The sequence below is a fragment of the Vipera berus genome, assembly GCF_964194415.1.
Source record: "Vipera berus genome assembly, chromosome: 17".
NCBI lineage: Eukaryota > Metazoa > Chordata > Lepidosauria > Squamata > Viperidae > Vipera > Vipera berus.
Genome location: NC_138220.1, coordinates 3,498,219 through 3,523,314, shown reverse-complemented (window position 1 = coordinate 3,523,314; position 25,096 = coordinate 3,498,219). Strand labels below are relative to the sequence as shown.

General features: G+C 47.8%; 2 protein-coding genes across 4 annotated transcripts in view; one reads left to right on the top strand and one right to left on the bottom strand.

Annotated features, from left to right (window-relative positions):
• The window catches only part of NOC2L (NOC2 like nucleolar associated transcriptional repressor), a 34,831-nt gene extending 29,832 nt beyond the window's left edge, over window positions 1-4,999 (bottom strand). For 2 of the 3 annotated variants that reach the window (XM_081341334.1, XM_081341335.1), the window contains exons 1-6: window positions 4,122-4,278; window positions 3,121-3,297; window positions 2,695-2,869; window positions 2,361-2,477; window positions 1,742-1,862; window positions 876-966 (exon numbers count right to left, since the gene is read on the bottom strand). In XM_081341334.1, coding sequence (XP_081197460.1) covers window positions 876-966; window positions 1,742-1,862; window positions 2,361-2,477; window positions 2,695-2,869; window positions 3,121-3,297; window positions 4,122-4,162 — 722 coding nt within the window. In that variant the 5' untranslated portion in view covers window positions 4,163-4,278. Of the gene's footprint in view, window positions 1-875; window positions 967-1,741; window positions 1,863-2,360; window positions 2,478-2,694; window positions 2,870-3,120; window positions 3,298-4,121; window positions 4,279-4,931 lie in introns of those variants that run through there. The other variant, XM_081341336.1, reaches the window with a different exon arrangement.
• A 1,018-nt stretch (window positions 5,000-6,017) lies between these two features.
• Window positions 6,018-23,554, top strand: KLHL17 (kelch like family member 17). Its single transcript, XM_081341091.1, has 12 exons — window positions 6,018-6,203; window positions 9,613-9,890; window positions 10,622-10,743; window positions 11,985-12,206; window positions 12,848-12,964; window positions 13,737-13,950; window positions 14,414-14,558; window positions 16,431-16,598; window positions 16,734-16,822; window positions 17,184-17,257; window positions 18,090-18,271; window positions 19,732-23,554. Exons 2-12 carry the CDS (start codon window positions 9,662-9,664, stop codon window positions 19,958-19,960), a joined length of 1,791 nt encoding a protein of 596 aa, XP_081197217.1. The 5' UTR covers window positions 6,018-6,203; window positions 9,613-9,661; the 3' UTR covers window positions 19,961-23,554.
• The last annotated feature ends 1,542 nt before the right edge of the window (window positions 23,555-25,096 follow it).

Sequence of the window (25,096 nt, the reverse complement as noted above, 5' to 3'; positions counted from 1 at the left end):
TAGGTTTACAGAGCGGTAAAATGAGTTAACAATCCACAAACCTGGCCCAAAAAGAACTCAAAATTAGCCAATTTAGAGGTTGGGTCGATAAAGGTGCTGAGGCTTTAAATAAACTACAAGCCGAAATTTCTTTTGCTAAGCAGAAACAGCTGTTAAGAGAGTTTTGATCCATTTTACAACCTCTTGGTCCATTTTAACACTGCAGCTGTTAAATGAGTCACACGGTTGTTAAGTTGAATCCGGCTTTTCCCATCAACCTTGCTTCTCGGAAGGTCACCAAAGGACACTGTACATCAACTGCTTCTGATCTTAGGAAATGTCTGTTTATGCAAAAATTTCTGCTTTCATTCTAGAGCTGAATCTTATCGATGGGATGGAACCCACATTAGATCATGATTACTTGGGGAGGATGATGGCATGTGGTTCCAAAGCAAGCCAAGGCTTTTTAGAATTTCAATTCTATTTTTGCAGTTTCGTTTGGACTGTTGTTTTAGGATTCTTACGGTCCCACCATTCCTTTCAAAAAGAACCATCTTAACAGACCAGCTTCAATTGCATAAACTAAACGTTATTTCATTTTAGTCATTATTTAATTTTAGGTGAGGTGGGTGATATAAACTGTGACGTGAATGAATAAAAAGATCCTTCAATGTCTAACATGTTTAGGGCTTTAATATCTTCTCCTTTTTTTAGAAAACTGGACACAGAATTATATTTTTTCTAAATTAATAGTTAAAAACCTATTCTGCTCAGGATGGATAAAAAAAATGCCCATTATGGACTGTAGGAATAGTCTTTTGCACGGTGGCAATTCCTAGACTGGAAGAATAAAAAGCAAATCAATGTCAATAAACCCACCCCCCAAATTAACTTACTTTGATTTATTTTTTGCAGGTTTCACCTGAAGCAATTTTTGCAGAAGAACAAACAGGTCGCGGACACAGAAGGAGACAAGTGTGTTGAAGACTAAGCAGGAGATGGAAAAATAGAAAGGTTTCATCAATGACTTCAGTAATCACGAGATCACTCTTTTATATACAGCACCCATGACTGGCTGGGGAATTCTGGTAGTTGAAGTCCACCTGTCTTAAAAGTTGCCGAGATTGAGAAATACCGATATACAGTAGTCCTTGACTCACACCCATTCATTCAGTGGCTGTTTGAAGTTGCAACAGCACTGAAAAAGTGACTTATGACCGTTTTTCACACTTATGACCATTGCAACGTCCCCATGGTCACATGATCAAAATTCAGATGCCTGGCAACTGGTTCATATTTATGACGGGGGATCACGTTATCCCCTTTTGCAACCTTCTGACAAGCAAAGTCAGTGGGGGAAGCCAGATTCAATTAACAATCCTGTTGCTAACTTAACAACCACAGTGATTGTGGCAAGGTCACAAAATGGGGCAAAACATACTTAACTGTCTTGCTTAGCAACAGAAATGCTGGGCTCCAACATATAACTCAAAATAATGGAGTTTTTCGTAATTCCCAGAATTCAGCTTGCTTGCTTTTGGTTGAATGTTTTTGTGAACACAATCGTTCTTGCAATTGATAGCGTAGAACTTAGTGCCACCTAAGGGATCTTAATCTAAATAAATAAATGTATCCAAACTCACAACATAGTCATCGAGGCCAGCTAAAGCAAACCAAGACTTAGGGCATAAGTATCAATTAAAATGGGAGTGTGTTTCTTTAATCCCTTTATTTTTGCAAAGCTCAGCTCTGGCAGATTTACCTGTGCTGTCCGTGACTTTGAACTTGCCAGAATCGGGCCCGGCTGCTTCCCCTTTGGCGGTGACCACGCAGGCTTTAAAAGCTTGAGTGATTTCATGGAAGATCCTAGGAGTGAGTCTCTTCTGTGTGGAATTTTTTTAAAAAATTAAGGGAGGTTATAATAGCATAACAGGGAGAAAAAAGGCAGGAGATGGGATGAATAGAACGCTTTTCATTTCTCATCCTCTCTCATTTTTCCTACTATCTTCTCGTTATAACCTTATGATTTATCACTTTTTTCTATCTTATGATTGATTGTAACTATGATTTATGATCTACGACCTATCCCTGTTGTTTGATTGAGAGCTTCTGCATTGCAGACAAATTCCTTGTGTGTCTGTGCAATCACACTTGGCCAATGAAGAATTCCGTTCTATTTTTCTGCATTTCTCTATTCTATTTTATTCTTATTATTTTTATTCTATTTACTCTATTCTATATTCTATTCTATTCATATCTACGGTTAGAAAGAGACAGAGAAAATCAGTTTTATCTTTGTTCTGGGCAAGACCTTCCATATTTAATTAGACATATTTGCCGCTCCTAAAGAAATGCTGCTTTTTAAAAATTGTCCCTCTTACCTCTGCGACTTCCTTCCAGTGTTCCACCATTTTCAATGACACTGTGATAAAGTCCATTTTTTTCCGCTTAGCTGTTTTTTCTTCTTCTTCTTCATCATCTTCATCATCAGTTGCTTCCTATCAGAGTTTAAAAAAAAAGCATTAGCCCGATAGGGGTGACTTCCAGGGACACAATCATTCAGTTTTCTTGGGAATAAAAAGAAATTGGTTTCTCTGATAATTTTATTTCAGATCGAAGTATTAACTAAGGCGGATTTTAATTGGCATCAGAGTGCTAATCAAGGGCAGTCAGGTGATTCCTGATGTTCAGATATGTTGAAAATAAATTAATTACCTCTAATTTTTCAGGCAGCACATGATGGTTCTTCTCTTCATCCGAACTGTCAGAATCATCAAAATTAAGCAAAGTCTTGTCATTTTCTTCCAGAAACTTGTAAAATTCCGGATCTCGTTCCTTTAGTCGAGAGAGCTGATCTTTATGCTCAGATGCATGACCTTTCTTTATTTTCCTGCACAACAGAGAAGAGTTTAAGGAATTTAAGTTTATATATCTACATATCCAGCCAGGAAGTATTTTTTAACAAAAAAGCTAATAAACCCTACAGATTTAAAAGTGCTACATAGTGGCATCTGCTCAGAAGAGAAAAATTAGGGGTTTTGTTTCCTAGAAAGTACAAACAGAAGTCCTGATTTTCAAAAATTTAATAGGAAAAAGTCAGCAAGGGAGTATATCCATCCATCCATCATCATGAAAACTCACCTTTCTCCTGGTACCAAATTACATCCTGGTTTCTTTTTGCTGCCAAGTTCTGAAGGCAACATTTTTTTCTCAACTCCCCCAGAATTTGGAGTATCATCTATCAAATCATCTTCCAAATCCGAATCAAATCCGGACGTTAAAAACTCATCCACGCTCAAGTCACCCAGTTTTTTGCTTCTGAAAAGGCAAGACAGAATTTTTTTTAAAAAATAAAATAAAAAATAAACAATACCTCTTTTGTTTATAGACGGTCTTGTTTAGAAAGGCCAATGCATTATGATACAATAAATGCTTTGCCATCTGGCAAATATAGTGGACCCTCATTTGCAAGTTGTTAATTTCACACTAGTAACACTATTTCCAATCTTAGAGGTAAACAAAAATAACACAGTTTTTCACATTGTTACTTTCATTGTATGCCCCTCTTTGGACTTTGACTGTAATAAACTTGAATGAATTGTATGCCAGCCAAAGTCACACCTGTGAGATGGGCAGCTAGACAGATTTCATAAATGCAAGAAAATTAAAGGCAAAAGCCCTTCAAGACATATCCTGGATTATTTCAGAATTTATAACTTATCTATGATTATTTATAAATTATTTCTAACAATTTATTATGAGGAGGCCTTGTTACCCACTTGCTTCTCCTGAATTTTGAATCCCATTTAACTGCCAGAGCCACTGGGGTGACTAAACAAATAAATATAAATATAAATATAAATGTAACTCAAAAGAGATTCGTACCCAGGACTCTCCAACATCTCCCCAGACTGAATTCACCAAAAGGGCTTCAAAATTCTCAGGTCCACAAATTACAACAGCTTTTAAAACGTGTCATTTCTGCATTTTTAACCCAGGGCCTTTCAAAACTGAGCAGGAAAAGGGGAAAAATATAGAAAATGGCCGTTTAGCCTTCCATTTTATCCAGTGGGACCAGGTGTCAGGTCTCTGAGGCTAAAAATGACATGAAAATGTGAGGGGGAAAAATCTTTCCGGTTTACCTGGAATTGTTCCCCAATGTTCCAAGTCTGCCGGCCTCCATTTTATATTTTAAAAATTCTATTTATTTTTAAGACATTAAAATTCATTTGCCTCAGAAGCTGCTGCTGCAAAGGTAACCTGCTCCCAACTGAGCAGCACCTGTGGCCGTCAATCAAACTATCCAGGTGTTGCTCATTCCCTAATTGTCCCGCCCAAGTCAGCAGGTTAGGTAGGATGTTAGGTTGCTCTTCAAGTTAGGTTGGTCTTCAAACCTGGCCCTTTTGACTTGTAGACTTCAACTCCCAGAATTCCTCAGCCAAGCGTGCCTGGCTGAGGAATTCTGGGAGTTGAAGTCCACAAGCCAAGTTTGAAGACCCCCCAGCTACGTTTGATAACCTGGGTTGGATTAATTAACCGGGCAAAGGAAGACCGTTCGCTCGCTGCGTTCCAGGCCACGCCGCGGGGCGTCCCCAGAGTCTGCGGCGCATTCGTTCACACGAGCACGCGATACACGCGTTGGGTCGGACACCTAAGCTTCCCACCTGGGGGACACGGCACCTGTTCCTGCACCCAACGAACGCAGTGCCAGGCGTTGCAACACAACGCAACGTGTTTTTTTCCCCCCTCGGGTTGCAACAAGAGTCGGGGCAGAATGCGCGTAAACCCAAGGAGGAAACTCACCCAATTCCCCATTCTCACGAGTTTGCGGGGCTGCCCCCCCCCCGCCCAATCCCGGAAGGGCTCCTACCCCCCACCCCCACTTCTTGCAAGGGACGCCCCCACTTTGCCCGGGACTCGCTCGGCTGGCCGGGGTTTGCAAGCGCCCTGACCTTTTGGCGGCGGTGGGAGCCATGCTGGCCCAGCTTCCATCCGCAGCTGCAACAACGTGGGAACGAGCACTTCCTCTCCCACAATGCAACTGAGTAGCGAGAAAGGGGGAAGCTCCGAGCCGGATTGGCTTTAAGGTTCACCGCCGCGAGTAGAGAGCTGCCGCGGAGGCGCCCGCGGGCGCCCAAGAGGGAGACTAACAGAATAACGGAGCTGGAAGGGACCTGGCGAGGTCGTCTAGTCCAACCCCCTGGCCAAGCAGGGAAACCCTTCTCGTTCCAGACGAGTCCTTGTGCCCGTCTCTTCTTAAAAGCCTCCCGCAACTAGCGAAGGGGAGAGAGGAACGGCCCGAGGGACCGTCCGCGGTTGCAGTTTGCAAGTTCGACTTGGCTGGGGCAGGGAGGCTTGGCCGCCCCGCCTTGCCAAACCCGCGTTTGCCGCTCGTCTGAATACATTGGGATTAAACGGTGTCCGCTTATCGCTGGGCAGGGTGGGGAAAAGGCCGATTCCTTCCCCCGGGGTCTTTTGCATTCTCTCTCGCCAACTTCCTGAGCCAGCCAGTTCCGAGTCACGCCACGAAGGACCCGGGTTTGCGCCTCCCGCCAGCTGTCAATCGCGACCCACCCGGGCGACGTTCACATGAAAACCGCAGGTTAGGCAGTTGTGGGGAAGCGAGCTTGTCGCGTGGGCTTGCAAGGATGCACACACACACACACACAACCCCGAAGCATCCCCCCGTGGCATCCCAGCCTTCGCGCGTGTTATCCCCGCAGATTGAAGACCCGTTTTGCTCGGCCATGAAATCTTTGCCATGAAATCTGACATCCCGGATGAAGCGGGGCGAGAGCCCAGCCGGCCACCAGTTGCGAATTGCGGAGCGGGCGGCGACTCGACACACAGCAATCCTCCCACCCTCCCCTGTGTTCTTGCTGGAGGGGAGGGGGCAGACGGAGAAAGAGAGAGAGAGAGAGAGAGAGAGAGAGAGAGAGAGAGAGAGAGAGAGAGAGAGAGAGAGAGAGAGAGACGGGTGGGAGGGGAAGAAAAAAAAAAGAGCAAAAGTGATTTGTCGTTTCGGAGCAGAGAAAGCGCCGGGCGCTGTGGAGAAGGGTGCAAGGGGAGAAATTGCGCCCCCTCCCCAGGACCCTCCACCCGAGCTGGGAAACGGATTGGATTTTGCCCGGGCGAACTTTTGCAGCCCAATCCATCAATCTGGAGAACAAAGTGCCCGAGCAGGGAGGCCGCCTTTGCTGCTTAGCCCTGGAGGGTCCCGCTGGGTGAGTCTTTTGCAAGGGGGGGGGGCGGTGGGGGGAGGACAATGCTGCAGCTTCTGGGCAGTCTGCACGGGGGAGGGAGGAGGAAGAGGAGGGGGAGCTTCCTCCGGGGGTCGCGCGTGCATGGGGGGGGTGATGCACAAGCCCCTGGTTGCGGGTAGCAAGAAGGCTCTTTTGTTGCAGACCCCCACCCTCTCTCCTTGCTCCGGGAGGGAGGCGATCAGTGCCAGCCTCCCCCCTCCCCAGCCTGAGCTTGATCCTCCGGCCTGGGGGTGGGGGCTCCCCCCGGCTTGCCCCCCCCTTTCCCCCGGCGTTGCAAAGGGTCTGCTGCATCAAGAGAAGACGGAGCCAAAACCGCCGTCTGCAGCCATCCATCACCGGGAGGGGGGGGGTTGGAGAGAGGAAAAGCACCGCAGTGGGGGGGGGGGCGGCGGACGGGCGTGATGAAGTATCTGCCCCACCGCAGATGGGGCAGGGGTGCTGTGGGGGTGGGGGAGGGAGGCAAAGGGGGGGGGCTCGCTTGCGCGTTGCGGCTGCGAGCGAACCTCCCTTCGCTGAGATGGGGGAGGGTTATTTAAGGTGACTTGCTCAGCGCCAGACGAACGCAGTGCCTCCACGACAAAGCCCCCCCCCCTCGCCGGCGCCGCCTCGTGTATCTTGCTGATTGTGCGAGAATGGGCGAGATAGCCTGGGATGGGGAGGGGGGGTGCGCGTGCAAAGAAGGGTGCAAAAGAGCGAGAGAAGGAATCTGCGCCGCTGCTAGCAAATAAAAAAGAGAGAGAAAGAGCATCCCATTGTTAATATGATAATAATAAGGGTGCTTTGGAGATGGCAGCTCTAGGGTGTGGGGTTCACACCTCCCCTTCCCCCGTTTCCTGCCCTTCCTGAAATCTTTGGGCAAGTAGGGTCGGTCTCCCCTCTATTCCCCCCCCTCCCCACACCAAAAAGTCGCACAACCTATTTGCACAGCCATCCCTCTTGTCTGTCCAAAAAATGGGAAAGGGGTGAGAGGAAGAGATAAACGGGTGGGGGGGCGCACACCAAAAAAATGGACACTTTTTTGATCAGCTTGAATTGGGGAGGGGGCTGCTTTGAGATTTTTTTTTTTTTTTGCAGCTGACAAGCCAGACTAGGAAGCAGAGAGAGAGAGAGAGAGAGAGAGATGGGATGGAAATGAATTGAGCAGGAGAAAATCAATAGTGCTTCTGAATAAATAATGGCGCTTTATGGATTTGGGGTTTGACCTGGATTTTTATAGCTGCAGCTGCTGGCAACAAGCTCAGCTAGTCATGGCTAATATCCTGGGTCTTTTTGAGCTGGCCTTTTAAAGCGTCTAGGTTGCAAGAAAAGAGACAGCGTCACTCCCGGCTCTTTAATGCAGCAGCGTCTTTTGCAATTTTTTTTTCCAAAATTGCTTTCGGAAATCACTCCTTGCTGGGTTTTTAAGGCCATTCAGAAGGGATATTAATTGATCAATATAAGGAGTCCTCGGGTTACAACCATGGATGAGGCCCAAATTTATGTTGCTAAGTGAAGCATTTGTTAAGAGAGTTTTGCCCCATATTATGACCTTTTTTGCCACTGTTGTTAAGTGAATCTGGCTTCCCCACTGACTTTCCTTATCGGAAGGTCACAAAAGGGGATCGCGTGACCCCGGGACACGGCAACCGCCATAAATGTGAGCCAGCTGGCAAGCGTTTGAATTTTGATCATGTGGGATACTGCAACGGTCGTTAAGTGTGAAAAATGTATTCCAATATTTATTCACCAATTCAGCTTTGCTTGGAACGCCTCCTGTGTGTTTTTGTGTCACACAATGTCTGGCCCAAATGGGTGTGAGGCCGGCTTTGCAGCCCTTTGAAATGTCAGCTGGAACTTTTACAGCTGTTTTCGGAGGCTACCTGTATTAGCTTTTGCGTCATGTTCCTTTTCACAACCTGAGCTATTTTTAGGGAGAGCTGGAGGGCTACAAAGGAAAGGATGGAGGAGGAGGAGGAGGAGGATGACGACGACGAGGAGGACTTGCTCCCTTCAAAAATGAGATGGGAGACGTCCTCGAAGAGATAACAATGGAAAGATCGGGGCAAAATGTGGCTAAGGTGAAACGTGAGGCTAGGAAAGATAACCTGCACACATAGTCCTCAGATTATGTCCAGAGACGAGCCCAACATTTCTGGGACATTGCCCCATTTTGCGACTTTCCATGCCTAGAACGAAGCATAGGAGAAAGACGCTTACGAAGGCTGGCCTGGAATGGCTCTCCTAACTCAGCGGGTTTGTGCGGGTTGCACCAGGCCATGGGAGACCCAATTATTGCGTCCTTGCATTCGAACAGCTGCAAGGAGGAGGGGGGGTGGTTTGCAGTCTGCCTTTCCTCCTCCCCCCCCCCAGGAATAATTATATCTCGTGTTTCTCCCGCCACAGTCCTTTTGCAAGCATTAATTATCCAGCTGGCTGTGTGTTTGACATTCCCCCGCAATCCTGAAGACTGCAGACACTTTTGCACGATCCTGTTGACAGTTGTGTGGGTGGATCTCCGGAGTTCTTTCCGCTCTTTCCCCCCCTCCCCTTCCCGATGAAGATGGGAGTCCCCACTCCTCTCCTTCCTGGCAGGAAGCTCCCACTTCTGCTATTTTGGGGCTTTTTTCTCTGCCAAGAGGCTTAAACCCTGCATGGCATCCGTCTGTCAATCAGAGGCAGGGAAGGGAGACGGAGCATGGATCGGGGTGCCGGTTCCTCTTTCCGTCCCGCCATGATGCGAGGGCCCGCTCTTGAGCAAATTCACGCCCTGCTTTTGGCCAGAATAAGCAAAAAAGAGATTCGTCTCCCCAGCTGGTTATTTTAAGCTGAACGGTGCCCCTTGCAGTCAGTGGGGCAAAGGGATTTGGGATAGGTCCTGAGTCCTTTCAACTTGCCATAGAAGCAGCGGGGAGGAGAAGCTTGGACTCAACAGGATTTTTAAGAAGCCGGACCATAAGAACCAAGGTCACAAAAGCAGATGTCTGAAGGAGAAGTGGACCTTTCTCATAACAAACCAAAGAAATTTGATTGGGCAACGTGAACACTTAGTGGGTGGGTGTCATGGACAGCTGTTGTCACCTAAGCAGGTTTTCGCCCGGGGAAACTTAAAGTTGATTTTGCTTCTTCAGTTCCAAGATGTGTATTCAATAAAGTTTCTATTTTATGGCACCTCAAAACCGTCGAGTTTCCTCTAATGTTGAACTCACCAGTCAGACGGTTGACAGAAGACACCCAGATCTCCACTTCGCGATCTGCATGTTCATTTCACAATTGCACTGGGGAAAACAGGGATGGAGGTCGTTATGCGGAGAGCTTGGTGATATTCAACCACGATGGGCAAGATCCATGATGGTCGTAGGTCAAGGACTTAACTTGAATTTCATTTCTGCAGAGAGGCCGAAAGGGCATTGCCGCGAGGCAGGAGCGAGCCGGCTGCCGCCATGGAGAACGGGATGCAGCTCCTGAACCGGGACGGCCACAGCATCTCCCACAACTCCAAGCGGCACTACCATGACGCCTTCGTCTGCATGAACCGCATGCGGCAACGGGGCCTCCTGTGCGACATTGTGTTGCACGTGGCCGCCAAAGAAATCAAGGCGCACAAGGTGGTGCTGGCCTCCTGCAGCCCCTACTTCCACGCCATGTTCACAAGCAAGTATTTGGGGCCAGGTGGGAGGATTCTTCTTCTAATGGACAAATTCCCGCCTACATCTAACTGAAATTCAGCAGCAAACTCGTTCGGGTGGGGACAGCCAGAGACCTCTGCGGTTCTGCAACTATACTTGCATTTATTTCATTTGTCAGATTTATAGCCCACCTCTTCTCCAAGGACTGGGGTGGTGCAGTGGCTCAGTGGTTAAAATGCTGGGCTTGTTGGCTGGAAAGCCGTCAGCCCCGGTTTGAGACCCGAGCGATACACGATGGAGTGAGCTCCTGTCCTTGCCTCAGCTCCTGCCACAGTAGCAGTTCAGAAGCATGCAAATGCAAGTAGATAAATAGGTACCACTCTGGTGGGAAGGTAACAGCTGTCTGTGATGTCATGCTGGCCACACGATCATGGTAATGTCTTTGGACGGTGCTGGCTCAACGGCCTTGAAATGGGGAAGAGCACAGCCCCCTAGCGCTGGCAACAACTAGCGCAGTAAAATCCACAGGGCATGCTTTTTGACTTTCTCCACAAGATTAGAGGTCTCTGACCTTGCCAGCTTTTTGTAAAGCTTCTCGTCCTCTCTTCAGATGCTTTGGGGAGTAGGTTGACCCCCTCTTCTTTGTGCTAGCCCCTCAGATATGGGAAGACTGCTATCAAGTCACCCCTAGTCGTTCTTCACTAGACTAGACATGCCTGATTCCTCCTAAAATCCATACAGGTGTTTTGTTTTGTCTTGAATCTATTCTTGCAGATGAGATGAGTGAAAGCCGTCAGACGCACGTCACGCTCCACGATATTGATCCGCAGGCTCTGGAGCAACTGGTCCAGTATGCCTACACGGCTGAGATCGTGGTGGGGGAAGGGAACGTCCAGGTGAGACCTCGCAAGATCCTCCAAGGGCTGTTCTTCGGTCCATCTGGGAAGGATTCAAAGTGGGCCAACGAGGTTTCCGGGGGAAGAGCCGTGTCAGACCTGCCCCAGTCTGATTCCCTTACGAAAGAAAAACACTCGACTCCCACTGGGTTGAAGCGAAAGATTCTTTTACTAGAGGTTGTTGGCTGCAGTAAAGTCAGGCTAGATCTGGGTTTCCCACGCTCAAAAGATGCAGAAAGGTTTCCCCTCGTCCCAGCCTTCCCCTCACTGACCAGTCCGCCGTCTTCAGCCCATCGGAAGTCACCAAAGTGTTTTGAGAACGCTGAGATGTTTTGGGCTAATCCACATTCTTTCTCGGGGTGCCTGGCCTTGGATTCTGGTGCAAACCAGTTCCGAGCTTCTCTTGCTCTTTATCACCTGTTGTTCCCCCTTCCCTATTTCCCATCATGTGCACACACAGCTTTATTGCCCATTTACCCTACTCCCCCTTTCTAGCCTTTGATGGCTGTTTCCGGCGGCTGACTTTGGCAATGTTTGACGCTCCTTGAGGCTGTCCAGATCCATGAAACCCATTCTAGAAGAAGACTGGATCTAAGCTTGGTTTGGATCAAGCTGTGTCAAGCTCCTTTGACTTATGAATATGCCTTTAGCAACCCAGGGCCCCCCACGTACCCCTGAGCTGAGGCACCCAAGTGCACCAAAGCGTGAACAGAATCTTGCAAGTCTGGGTTTCCCCCACCCACTCTTTATTTTCTCTGTCTTCCAGCTCCTACACCTAAGATATTTACCCCTGGGTTTTCTTGTCATACCCCTAGTTTGGAACGTTTTCGGTTTTTCCAAACGGCCGACTTGGAATCCTATTTAGGAAACTCGATCCTGGATAGATTAATCCGCACAACATTTTGGCTGAGCTTTTGTTTGCTATGAAGCTGGTGTAAGCGAAACAGATGTCTTCAAAGCTACAGGCTTTCCAGCTAAGTTTAGACAAGAAAGCGCAGTTTTTTTGAAAGATTATTTTTTTAAAAAAAGGATGGCACCATGCGATGTTATTCAAAGTGAAAAGCCAGAATGTTTTCAAGCTACAAAAGAACAGGGAAAGAAGGGAGAAATAGGGATGTTGTCATCACCTAATTGGGCATGTAGTTTTGATCCGTGCCCAGTATAAGATCTACGCTGTGGATTGTCTGTGGAACTCCTGGCCACAAGGATGCTACCAGCAGCCTCTCTTTTTTTTCCCCCAGACTTTGCTTCCTGCAGCCAGCCTCCTGCAGCTAAACGGGGTGCGGGATGCCTGTTGCAAGTTCCTCTTGAGTCAGCTGGACCCCTCAAACTGTCTGGGCATCCGGGGTTTTGCAGACACCCACTCCTGCAGCGATCTCTTGAAATCGGCGCATAAGTACGTCTTACAGCACTTTGTGGACGTCTCCAAGACGGAGGAATTTATGTTGCTGCCTCTCAAACAGGTGAGATGGGGGGGGAGACATCCAGGTGGGGGTAAAAGGATGCTGAAGAACAGGGCTCCTGATACTCAGCACAGTCACGATATTGTAGTGTGAGAGATAGGAGTTCCATTGCACCCAGAGGTACGGGTGTGTTTTTACACTGCAAAGCACCCAGGCGACCTGTAGCGGGTTCTGGAGTTAAAGTTGGGCCTCTCTGCGCTGTGCCCCTCTCTGAGAAGAAAAAATACCAGTCTGAAGGAAAAGAATTAGCAGAGTGAGAGTGATCCGTTGCTCAGAATTGCCTTTATTCAAGCCAATTCTGTTTTCTCGGATCCAGGTTAGCTATTGTTCAGAATTGTCTTTATCCAAGCCAATTCCATCTTCTTGGGTCCAGGTTGACCAGCAGTTGTGAATTGTCTTTGTTCAAGTCAATCCCACTCACTCAGATCCAGGTTGACCCATTGCCCAGAATTGTCTTTGTCCAAGCCAATTCCATTCTATCGGATCCAGGTTGACCCATTGCTCGGAATTGTCTTTGTCCAAGCCAATTCCATTCTCTTGGATCCAGGTTGACCCGTTGCTCAGCACTGTCTTTGTCCAACTGGATTCCACCCTCTCAGATCCAAACTTCCAGATGTTCCTCTTCTTCCTCCTCTGGGCAGGTCTTAGATCTCATCTCCAGCGACAGCCTCAACGTGCCTTCGGAAGAAGAAGTTTACCGAGCCGTCTTGAGCTGGGTGAAGCACGACGTGGACAGCAGGAAACAGAATATTCCCCGAGTACGTGGCTTTCCGAGATAAAACTGTAAGCATTTCATGAAAAGACAGATGCTCTGGAAGTAACCTCGTGAGCCTCCCGGCGTCTCCTCAGTGAACCATTAATACTTGTGATGGAGGGTCTTCCCTTCACGCTTACAAATGTGTGTCACGTTTCTTGAAGAGTTTCCACCATTCCCCAAATGTTGATTTTTGTTTATATGCCTCTCTGGGGCATTTCACATCAGAGGCCTTTCCCGTTTGGATCTGAAGGCTTTGCCGGCACTGGGAATCCAAAAACTGGGCTTTGGAAAGATAATAAAATCAGAAATTGAAGGCTCCTGGACCAACGGAGAAGTTTTAGCTGCTCCCAGCCTGCTGCTCCGGAGACGGATCGTTCTTAAGTTTGTTGGAGTGTGGGTCAGGCTGGCCGGGGATTAGGGGAGTTGTGATTTCTCATTCTCTCTGCTGATCCTTGCATTGCAGCTGCGGTTCTTCGTGCTTCCCAAACCGCAGAGCTGAAAAGGCCCTTGAAAGGTCATCTAGACAAACCCTCTCCTCCACAGAGGGGCATCTCCCTTGGGGAAGCTCGCTTTTAATGAGGCGGAATTGGGGAAGCTGGATGCTTCGGAGGTTAAAGCCGCTCTCTGCATCCATGAGCTGTTTTTCTCCCAACCAAGAATCTTCCAGGGCAGAACCTTGGTGATCTCCCCCCCGCCCCGCCCCGCCTCTGAGGCCTGATTTAGTCCCTTTCTGGGTTTTGATTCTTCCTCCCCCCCCCAACCTTCCTTTTCAGCTCATGAAGTGTGTCCGTCTCCCCTTGCTCAGCCGGGATTTCCTGATGAGCAATGTTGACACCGAATTGCTGGTCCGCCATCACTCGGAGTGCAAAGATTTGCTGATCGAAGCCCTCAAGTACCACTTGATGCCCGAGCAGAGGGCAGTGCTGAGCAACAGCCGGACCCGTCCGCGGCGCTGCGAGGGGGCCAGCATGGTACTCTTTGCTGTGGGTAAGGCCTGCGTGAAGGAGCTGAGCAGGGAAGGGGGGAGGGAAGGAGGGGGGAGGGGGAGGGAGGGTAGGAAAAGAGGGAGGGAGGAAGGAAGGAAGGAAGGAAGGAAGGAAGGAAGGAAGGAAGGAAGGAAGGATGGATAGCCCTGATATTTCTTAAAAAGTACCTTCTCTGAAATTGCTGGCTGGGGAATTCTGGGATTTGAAGCCCACCTCTCTAAAAGTTGCCAAGTTTGAGAAACATGGTTCTATCTAGACTATTCCACCCAGCTGGTTGTCTGCATTGTTGGAAAACAGCCGGTGTGATGTACTGCCAGCAAATTTTCCCCAAGGTGACAACTGTGTTGAATCTGAAAGAATCTGGCCCAATCTTAAGAAAAAAAAATGTTGTGTTTCTCTCCCTCTCCCCCTCCCTCCCTCCCTCCCTCTCTCTTCTCTCTCTCCCCCCACCCCCACCCCCGCAGGCGGAGGGAGCCTTTTTGCCATCCATGGGGATTGCGAAGCTTACGACACACGAACCGACCGCTGGCACATGGTTGCCTCCATGTCCACCCGCCGGGCCAGGGTGGGGGTGGCGGCGATTGGGAACAAGCTGTATGCGGTGGGCGGGTAAGACCCTCCCTCCCCCCAAGGGGGAACCGGCTCCTTGAGGAGTGGGCCCTTTTTGATATTGGGATGGAATAACGTGGGGGTGTGTGGGGGGGATGAGGAAAGGAGAAAGATGGAGGCAGCTGCAGGATTTAAAAGAAAAAAGCGGCACCCAGCTACGGCAATTGAAAGCGCTCAGAGATGGGCTTGGGAGGAGGAGGGTCTTCTGGGTGCCTAAGAGATCATCTAGCGGGTCTCCTCGGAAGGGCATGCCAAATACAGCACAGGACTCTTCCCCCCCACGGGTGGTTTTTTTTTACCTTGTTGGCAGGTGAACGAGGGAAGGGTCCTCCCGGTTGAAGCAGGGCGGTGTTTTAAACCTGACCGCAAGGAGAGCATTCGGCCAGCCTCTGAACTTCAGCTCCGGACGGGGTTAGGTTGAGGAGACTCTTGTCCAGAATCTGCGTTGAAGGGAGAATTTGATTTGATTAAAAAAAAATCAAAATCAAAATCTGAGCAGAAGGAGATCCTTCCTGGATGGCATTCCCGGGCGAGCCTGATTTGACCCTGAGAAAGTGATCCCAAAGTACCCGTGGATTAATCTGTGTAGATCCCTTCCAAGGTCACGGACAGCTAAAGATCACTCTAGAATTCACCGAGTTGCAGATTTACTACTGTTACTATGGTATTGAGGAAGAAGGGAGGAGGGAGGGAGGGGAAAGGAAAGGAAAGATAAATGGAGAGAAGGAAGGAAAGAGGGAAGGAAGGAAGGATGGATGGATAGATAGATGATAGACAGACAGATAGACACATGATAGATTCGATAAATAGATACAAATGATAGAGACAGATAGATACAGATGATATAGATAGATAGATAGATGATAGATAGATAGATAGATAGATAGATAGATAGATAGATAGATAGATAGATGATAGACAGACATAGACACAGATGATAGATTAGATAGATAGATACAAATGATAGAGAGATACAGATGATAGATGATAGACAGACAGACACACAGATAGATTCGATAGATACAAACGATAGAGACAGATACAGATGATATAGATAGACAGACAGACACATAGATTCGATAGATACAAACGATAGAGACATAGATACAGATGTTATAGATAGATAGATGATAGACACAGTTGATAGATTCGATAGATACAAATGATAGAGACAGATAGATACAGATGAGAGAGAGAGAGAGAGAGAAATAGAGAGATGGATGGACGGACGGACGGATAGACAGAAACATGGATGGATATATTTATCACACACACACCCATAGCAAATTGAGCATCACCAGCATACCACCTCTGAGCTTGATGAATAACATCTACTGTCCTCATGAAGACATTTTTAGCCAGGGGCTGTCCGTCAGTCTTGTGGCAATGAGTTCCACCGAACCCCCTTGGAACTCCTGTGGAAAGACGAACTTATTTCTTTTGCTTTCCCTTGGTATCCTGCATTACAGGCCCCCTTTTCCCCAAACATCTCTCCCTGTGGATTTTTCCCCCCCCCCCAAGAAAGGGGATCGAACTTTTGCCACAGCAGATGGCAGCACTTGCCCAGCCTCACAGGCTGAAGGCCTCGGAAGAGCCAGCCAGCCTGAGATAAAATTGGAAAGTCAAGGAAAGCTTGACCCAAAGCAAACAAAAGCAGAAGCAGTCCAGGTCAACAGGCCACCCGGAGAACTGGGTCCAAGATTGCCACCGAGAGTTGTCCATGACTTGTTGAGGACACCTCATCTCATCTCATAATTTACATCAACCTTTCCTAATTCTCTTCCAAAGTTTTGCTTCTCTGCGGTCATCCTTCTTTTTCTTTAAAAATAGTAATAATAATGGATCTCTCTCTCTCTCTCTCTCTCTGTGCAGCTATGATGGAACATCTGACTTGGCCACTGTTGAGTCCTACGATCCTGTCACCAACGCGTGGCAGACGGAGGTCTCCATGGGGACCCGGCGGAGCTGCCTTGGGGTGGCGGCCTTGCATGGACTCCTGTACGCTGCTGGAGGCTACGACGGTGCGTCATGTCTGAACAGGTAAATGGTCCTTCCAAGTTCAGAAGGTCTCCCCATCCCAATGAAGCCCTTACGTCGTCTTCTCCAAAAAGACCTTTTGAGTTGTTTTTTGCTCCCGCGAGTTATTGATTGTGGATTGCTCTCGATGTGTCCCAGTGCTGAGAGATACGACCCCCTAACGGGGACCTGGACTAGCATCACGGCTATGAGCACGAGGAGGAGATATGTCCGCGTGGCAACCTTAGGTAAGGCCGGCATTTCCCGAAAGAGCTGCTCTTTTAAGGGTGCGAGGGGTTGCGGCATTCTTAGGAATGGATACAGGTCGTCCCCAACTTACGACAGTTTGCTTAGGACCGTTCGTCACACCCACGGCCGTGGCAGCATCCCCATGTGGCCACGTGATCAAAATTCAGACGCAGGGCATGGCTTCGCTTAATGACCGTGAAAAATGTGGGAAAAACACATGGGTGTCTCAACGTACGACCAGGATGACTTGCGACCTGATTTCCAGCCTCCGTCCCAATTTTGATTGTAACTCAAGGTGCCCTGGGGTCCTCTGTTACAAGCTGCTTTTTCCTCCCCCCCCCTTCTTCTTCTCCATCAAAGATGGCAACCTCTACGCTGTTGGAGGATACGACAGTTCGTCGCACTTGGCAACCGTGGAGAAGTATGAACCACAGGTAAATGGGGGCTGGGGGGAGGCAAAGCAGGGGCCGGATTCTCACGCCTCCTCTCCTGCTTGGATGGCATGACCACGAAGGGAGAGATGGAGAGTTCTGAGTAGGAACGGAGGTCCAGGCGGTCCTCAACTTACGATCATTCATTTCGTGACCGTTTGCAGTTACAACGGCGCTGCAAAATATGACTTACAACCAGTTCCCATACTTACAACCACTGGAAGACTCGCCAGGTCTTGTGGTTGGGTGCCCGTAGCTTGGGAACTGGTGTGTATTTCGGACGGTTGCAGCATCGATGTAGGAGGAGCATCTGAGGTGGGAGTTAAAAGAGGCATCAGCCTAGAATCCCTACATAGGTAGCCACAAGCGAACTAAGTCCCACCTTTCTTGAATTCCGTGGACTCTTTTCTAACTCCTAGCAGATGCTAATGTTCATTGCGGAGATCCCTGTGCCTAGGGATAATTAGCAAAGAAATCAGTTTAATTAGACCTTCAAGTGTGGACCTGATCTTTTGCGCCTGACAGTCTTGGATCACCACTGGCAAAGCCAATGTGGCAAGCCAGTCTGAACATCTGACTGACTGTGTGACGATCAGTAATAATAAATATTTTTGTACATTAATTTTTTAACCATACTGAATGCTGCTCAGAGTCACATTTTTGTGATATGCGTGACCGTATAAATTTGATGAGTGAACGAATGAGCGAGTGAGCGAGTGGACGGATCATCAGATGTGTCTGTTACGCCTCTTAAAAAAAGGGGGAGAGGATTTTTTTTGAAGCTGAATTTTAAAACAAAACAAAACAAAACTCTCCTTTGTCTCTTCTCTGCCAGATCAACACATGGACACCAATTGCCAACATGCTGAGCCGTCGGAGTAGTGCAGGCGTGGCAGTCCTTGAAGGGATGTTGTACGTGGCCGGAGGGAACGATGGCACCAGCTGCCTTAACTCGGTGGAGCGCTACAATCCCAAAACCAACACATGGGAAAGTGTGGCCCCTATGAACATCCGGAGGTAGGGAGCAGCACCCTAAAACGACGTGGCGTCCCAACCGTTGGGCGATCTCTGCTTTCCACCAAACCGGGCCCTCTCGAATGTTGAAAGCGACATCTCGAAACCTCAAGCAGAAGTGAGTCAGGAAACAAAGAGAAATATTTTTGCAGATTCCTAGTGTGCAGGATGGCTGCAATTGAAGGTGGGGGGGGGGGTCTATCCTGGCTAGTGATCTAGTGGTGGCGTTTTGCATTGGCCTGTTGCAACCGCTGCAATTTTAATAATGCCAAAGAGAGTATAAATGGAGCCGGGGGGGGGGGAAACCTTCTTGCTTCAGTGAGGCGAGAACAGAAGAAAATCAAGATTCTGCTCCAAAGACATCCCCCCGAGCCAGTTTGGTCTCGTGGTTAAGGTGCTGGCCTAGAAACTGGAGATGGTGAGTTCCAGTCCTGCCTGAAAGTCAGCGGGGAGACTTTGGGCCAATCACCAGGAGACGGTGAGTTCTAGTCCCACCTTAGACCTGAAAGCTGGCGAGTGTCTTTGGGCCAGTCACCAGGAAACAGTGAGTTCCAGTCCTACCTTATCTATGAAAGCCAGCGGAGTGACTTTGGGCCCATCACCAGGCGACGGTGAGTTCTAGTCCCACTAGTGGGGAAAATAGGAAGAGGAAAGTCTTATTGGATGTGCTCACCGCCTTGAGTTCTTTCTCAAACCAATAAAGGCAGGATACAAATAAATGAAGAAATATTAGGAAGGCACAAAGGATGGGCGTGGAGGCATCTGACCGTTTCCAAAAATTGTGAGGAAAAGCATTTGAGATTCTAAAAACAAACAAACAAAAAAAAATCCATGGGATAGTTTGACAGCTCTAAAGAAAAAGCTGAGATAGGAAGAAGAAAGATTATGGTGGAGTCTGAAGCCATCTCCACTCCACTCATTTTAAGCGAGTCCTGTAGAGTTTGGTTGTCTCTGCATAATAGCAACAGGAACAGCACTCAGACTGATGTACCGCTTCACAGTGCTTTACAGAGTCAGCGTATTGCCCCCCCCCAACAATCTGGGTCCTCATTTTACCGACCTCGGAAGGATCTGAGTCAACCTTGAGCCGGTCAGGATCGAACTGCTGGCAGCTGGCAGTCAGCAAAAGTAGCCTGCAGTACTGCATTTTGACCACTGGGCCACCAAGGCTCATAAGTTCCAGCTCCTGGAGTTTAGCCATAGCCAGATGCTCTCCTGCTTGATGGAATTCTAAGTCCCATCTCAGGGTTTCCTGCCTGAGCAGGGGGTTGGACTAGATGACCTCCAAGGTCCCTTCCAACTACTACTACTACTACTACTACTACTTCTTCTTCTTCTTCTTCTTCTTCTTCTTCTTCTTCTTCTTCTTCTTCTTCTTCTTCTTCTTCTTCTTCTTATTATTATTATTATTATTATTATTATTATTATTATTATTTATTATTATTACTCTGCTTTATTTTTAGGAGCACCCATGACTTGGTGGCCATGGAAGGCTGGCTGTACGCCGTGGGCGGGAACGACGGCAGCTCCAGCCTCAACTCCATCGAGAAGTACAACCCGCGGACGAACAAGTGGGTGGCGGCCTCCTGCATGTTCACCCGGCGCAGCAGCGTGGGGGTGGCTGTGCTGGAACTTCTGAACTTCCCGCCCCCGTCCTCGCCCACCCTCTCGGTATCCTCGACGAGTCTTTGACGAAGGACCCTCCCGCTCCCCGCCTCGCCCGGACTGCAGCATCTGTCGGAGCACAAAGCCGGCGTGGTCAGGCCCCTCCGGAAGCCGATCTCTGTGAAAGGGGGTGCTGCACCCAGAGAGACTCCCCGGGGCCCACTTTCGGCGCAGCTCCAAAAGGGGAAGCTCCTTAAACAAAAGAGACCTAATAGAGAAGAAGACAGCCGAAAGAGAGAATTCTCCACGTGTCCATTGTTGATCCCATCATAACTCGACCGTTGCTGCCTGGTTCTCGTAGGCCAGACTCAACAACCTTTGAGCTCCACGGTTGGGCGTAGATCGCTGGATCCATCTCACGCAAGGGACTGAGATTGGCAAGGGCAAAAACCAAGGAACCGCCACGAGCTAAGCCGACGACACCAACCACGGAGTTATTTGCGTAGGCTGGGCCGACTTGCAGTGTCTAAGCTGTGAACATCACAATTAGCCAATAACTTCTTATCAAGCTTAACAGTGGGAGGTGTGCGGGCAAAGGAGGCCTCATCCTGTCTAGCGAAAGGATGCCTTAAACACAAAACCAGGGCTGAGATGATCCATAGGTCCTCTCCACGTTCTCCACATGGTCGCCTCTTGTTGGGCAGGCCACCCAATCGGACATCTTCCCAGTATCTTTTCTGGCATGTGTCTGGAAGCTATGTCCATGGGGTTGCTTAGCTCTTGGTCTGAACTGGGAGGAATTGGCTCAACGTTGTTGGTGATTTGAGGAGTCTACCATACAGGCGGCGTGAAGTGGATTTCACAGTTCGATGTGTGCCAAGTAGCACTTCCTTAATTGCTCACCTGGGGTCCCCCAGCTTGTGTTGGGAGCGCTGACAATGATGAGAGCCTTTATAATTTATTTGTTAGCCTTTGCCAGCCAATCTTGCTATCTTCCTGCCTGCCTTCTCCTTATTTATTCACTTATTTATTATTTAAAGGGTTAGGGTTTGCAGGGCAGAAAAATGGCGGAGAGAGGCACTCTGTTAATCTCCCACGAGCCAAAACTGTGGGCACCATCTACTGAAGTGAAACTCTGTGTGTGGAAAAATACCCTTGTGGATTAACCAAGTGTGGCCTAATCACAGCCTTCCTTCTGAATGGACCAATTCAGCATTGTGCATCCCATCTTTGTCAGACTTCTGTTCGAGAGCCTTCCTGTCTAAAAAAAATTGTCTGATTTCAGAGTATTATCCTGCCACGCTCGTGAAACTACGTAATATTGCTGCATTATGTGGATTTTGCCCTCAAAGCACTAAGAAGGGCAACGTGGTGGCACTTAATTTGGGGGGGAGAGCTTTGGAAAGGAAAAAAAAAAACAAAGCACGACGTTTGAGGGCTTGCCTTGAAAAGGCTCCAGCTGTTCTACTGTTCCCTCACTTTGATGGGGTTTGGCCTACAAAGCCCAGCTAGCTTGCCCCTGAAAAAAATTGGGTGGGGAGAGACAGGAAAGGAAATTGCTTGAAGACAGATCCCACTGTGTGTAGATGGCCTCTTTGTCTTTGCCATTGGGTGCAAGAGTGAGAATTCTGTGGGAGAGAATTATGACACGGAGGCTCACGCAAGTCAGCCGATGCTTCTCGTTGATTTTAATTCTGCCAGTGACCACTTTGCTGCTTCTGTTTTTGGTTTTGTGTGTTTTGTGTGTTAGTTTATTTATTTTGTCACGGGTTTCACTGTGGCAGTCCAGTTTGCATCGATGCTGGATGGGGATGGGGCAGGTTGAACTGAACATCCAACTCACAAGCTTTGAAAATTCCTCATTAGAATCTGCTTCAAATTGGTCCCAGGTTTGGGGGGTTCTGGGTCAGAAGTGGGGTTCATGTATCAAGCCACGATCAAACTTGTCCTTCTGTGACTGGTCCATAAGATCTGCTTTACAAACCACAATTGGTGAGCTTCCATAGCTGGCTAAGCCACAATCAAGCAGACTGTCTAATGCTTGGTGCCATATTTTGTTAGCAAACCATAGATAATGGGTCCACCTCTTCAATTCTCCAGCCAATACGTCTGCGGCTGGGAATCCTGGGCATTGAAGTCCACCCATCCTAGAGTTTGTAAGCCATGATTTGAAAAAAAAAGTGTGGCCTGCCATCAAGGGCGAATCCAAAGGGCATCTATGTTGGGCTTATCTGTGTCCATGATTTGGATTTAAAAGCATCATGGCTCGGCTTTGAAGGCATTTTTTGCCAAACAACGTTTCCAACAATCGTTTCTGTAAACCTGCATTTCTTCGCTTGTCTGGCGCTGTGCTCGGCCTCCCACCCAGAAACATACTTTTGCAAAACCCGTGTGCTGTAACGGGGTGGGGACTATATATCAGGGTTTAATCAGCTGCGTTCATTTGGGGATATTTGTTTTCATGGTGTTTTGGTTTTTTTGTTTTATAAGTGCCTTCACTTTGTTTTTAGGAATCCCCCAGTGGGGCAGGTTATGGGGAGCAAAGCCTGTGGGACCTTCTCATCTATTTGCACCGGAGTGGGGTCGAAAAAGTTTGCACCAGGAGATGTTGTTAAAATTCCTTTTCATGCCTTGAAGTCTTCAAACGTGGCCCTTTTATGAGATTTGTGGACTTCAATTTTCCAAGAACTCACCAGCCAGAACGAATTGGCTGAGGAATTCTGGGAGTTGAAGTCCACACAAGTCTTAAAAGTTGCCAAGTTTGGAGAGCCTTGGACCAAGAGATCGGTTCTTGGCATCTTTTTTTTTTGCTATGGGGTTGCGTTGGCATCTTTGCCAATCGGAAGAGAGATACTACAACCCCCCCCCCCCGGTTCAACGTAAAATTGGAAAGCAAGCAAAGATGGCGGGCTTTGCAACGATGGAGGATAAGGCGGTCTTAACCATGAAGAAGAAGGAATGACCAGTGGTTGTCCTGGTTGAAGCCTTTTTTCACTCACTTCCTTGCTTTCCCCCCTTTAACTCAAAACGAGCACAGCCTGTTTTCAACTTCCCCTCTGAATTACGCTACAGGTAGTCCTCTGCTTACGACGATAGCTGAGCCTCGTCGTCAAGCAGGTCACCACGTGGTTGTGACTGATTTTAGTACCCTTTTTTTGCAGCAGTCTCACTTTGACCGGTGGGTAAGGGTTGTTTTTTGTTTTTGTTTTTGCTGGAAATCGGAAGAAAGCAATGGAAACTGCCCCAAAAAACCCCCACCAAAAATGATGGGTAAGATGATTGTGGGATGCTGCAAATGGTTAAAAATGTGAGCCAATTGCCAAGCACGGAAGGAAGGAAGGAAGGAAGGAAGGAAGGAAGGAAGGAAGGAAGGAAGGAATCAATCAATCAATCAATCAATCAATCAATCAATCAATCCCATCTTCCTTGTTGCCCCAATGCTCCTGTTGAAGTACAAACTCTATCTATCCGTGGTGCAAAATCCCAGTTTATTCACCCTAGGTTGGAGATGCTTCGGGGAGGGTGCGTGTGTGTGTGTGTGTGTTAATTTATCTGTATATATGCATCAGAATTATTTATGTGCTGTTCAATGTCCACTTTATTTTGTGTTTCTCAATTTTTGCACTAAAACAAAAAGGGGGGGGGAGAGAAATACGAGCAATACAAGCCGGTGTGTAAAATAAAAAATAAAAACAAGTAGATTTTTCTTGACTCTGTGACTCATTCTCATTTTTTTTTAAACCTGCCCCAAGTTTGACCCTAGACTAGGTTGCTTGTAAAGGTAACAGCTTCCAGCCAACGGGACTCGGTCCAAAATGGGATTAGAGACGTGGATGACTTTCAGACATGTACGCATGCCAGCTATGTCTTTCTGTTCGGAATGGGAAGCACGGATTTGTGACCTTGGCTAATTCCGAACATTTTCGTTGCTTGAGGTTTTTCGAAGCAAGACCAAGGACGGGCTCCGTGTGATTCAGAGACTTGCATTCAGGTTTCTACTGGAAGATTCACACGTGGAGGGAAAATGTTGGTGCAAATCATGCTGGAAAATGTATCTGGGATCGGTTAACAGAATTCTCTTTCCACCTGCTCTACGTCGCTCCAGCCTCAAATGTCTATAAATAACCCGTCAGTTGTATGAAGGGGATACAGAGAGCTTGCTGGCTAGTGGAGCCCTCTTCAAACAGACCCAGAAGAAGAAAGTGGGTTTCAGAAGACGGTCAAATATCAGGGCTAGTTTTCTCGGGGATCCTGCGGAATTTCCACCGTGGGAAAATACGGGAAACAGTCCACATGCTTCTTTTTTTCCTCTCCTCCCCCCCAAAGGGAATCCAGAACATTCTCAGTTTCAGCTCCACCAATCTGGCATGAATTTTGATGCCGTTTGCAGAAGTTCAAAGCAAACCAAGAAACAGGGTGTGATAAAATGTTGTAATCGCTTTGGCATTCTTCCTTCCCTTCACTTAAACTCATGTTTGCTGGGTGGAGGTCAAAAATATTAGATAGACAGATAGATAGATAGATGATAGATAGATAGATAGATAGATAGATAGATAGATAGATAGATAGATAGGGTAGACAGATAAGGTAGATTAGACAGAGACAGATAGATAGGATGGATGGATGGATAAATGGATAGATAGCAGTAAGTAGGACTAGATTTCTTTTTCCAAAATGTAGAAACTGCTGATTAGATAGATATTCTATTTCTCTTATGCTTCTGACCAGCTTTTAAAATATTACATCAGGAAATTAAATCAGAATTATTCTATAGGTATGGTTAACTCTGTGTTCACACCTCTCTCTCTCTCATATATACACACACACTCTCTCTCCCATCCATCCACCCACCCACCCACCCATCCATCCATCCATCCATCCATATCTGTCTGTCTGTCATCTGTCTGTCTGTCTGTCCGTCCGTCCGTCTGTCTGTCTGTCTATCTCTGTTCCATTGTGTCCAGTTCTCAGAGACCCACATGTCCCAAGAGTTTTCTTGGCAAAGTTTTTCACAAGTGGTTTGCCATTGCCTTCTTCCTAGGGCTGGGACAGAGTCACCCAGGCAGGCTTTGTGCCCAAGGCAGAACTAGAATTCCCAATCTCCCAGTTTCTAGCCTGACACCTTAACTATGACATCAAAATGGCTCTCAACTATATATTAGCACCTCTTTAGTAACCATTTGTTTTCTGTTCTGCAAGAATTTCTTTTGAAGCAAAATGTTA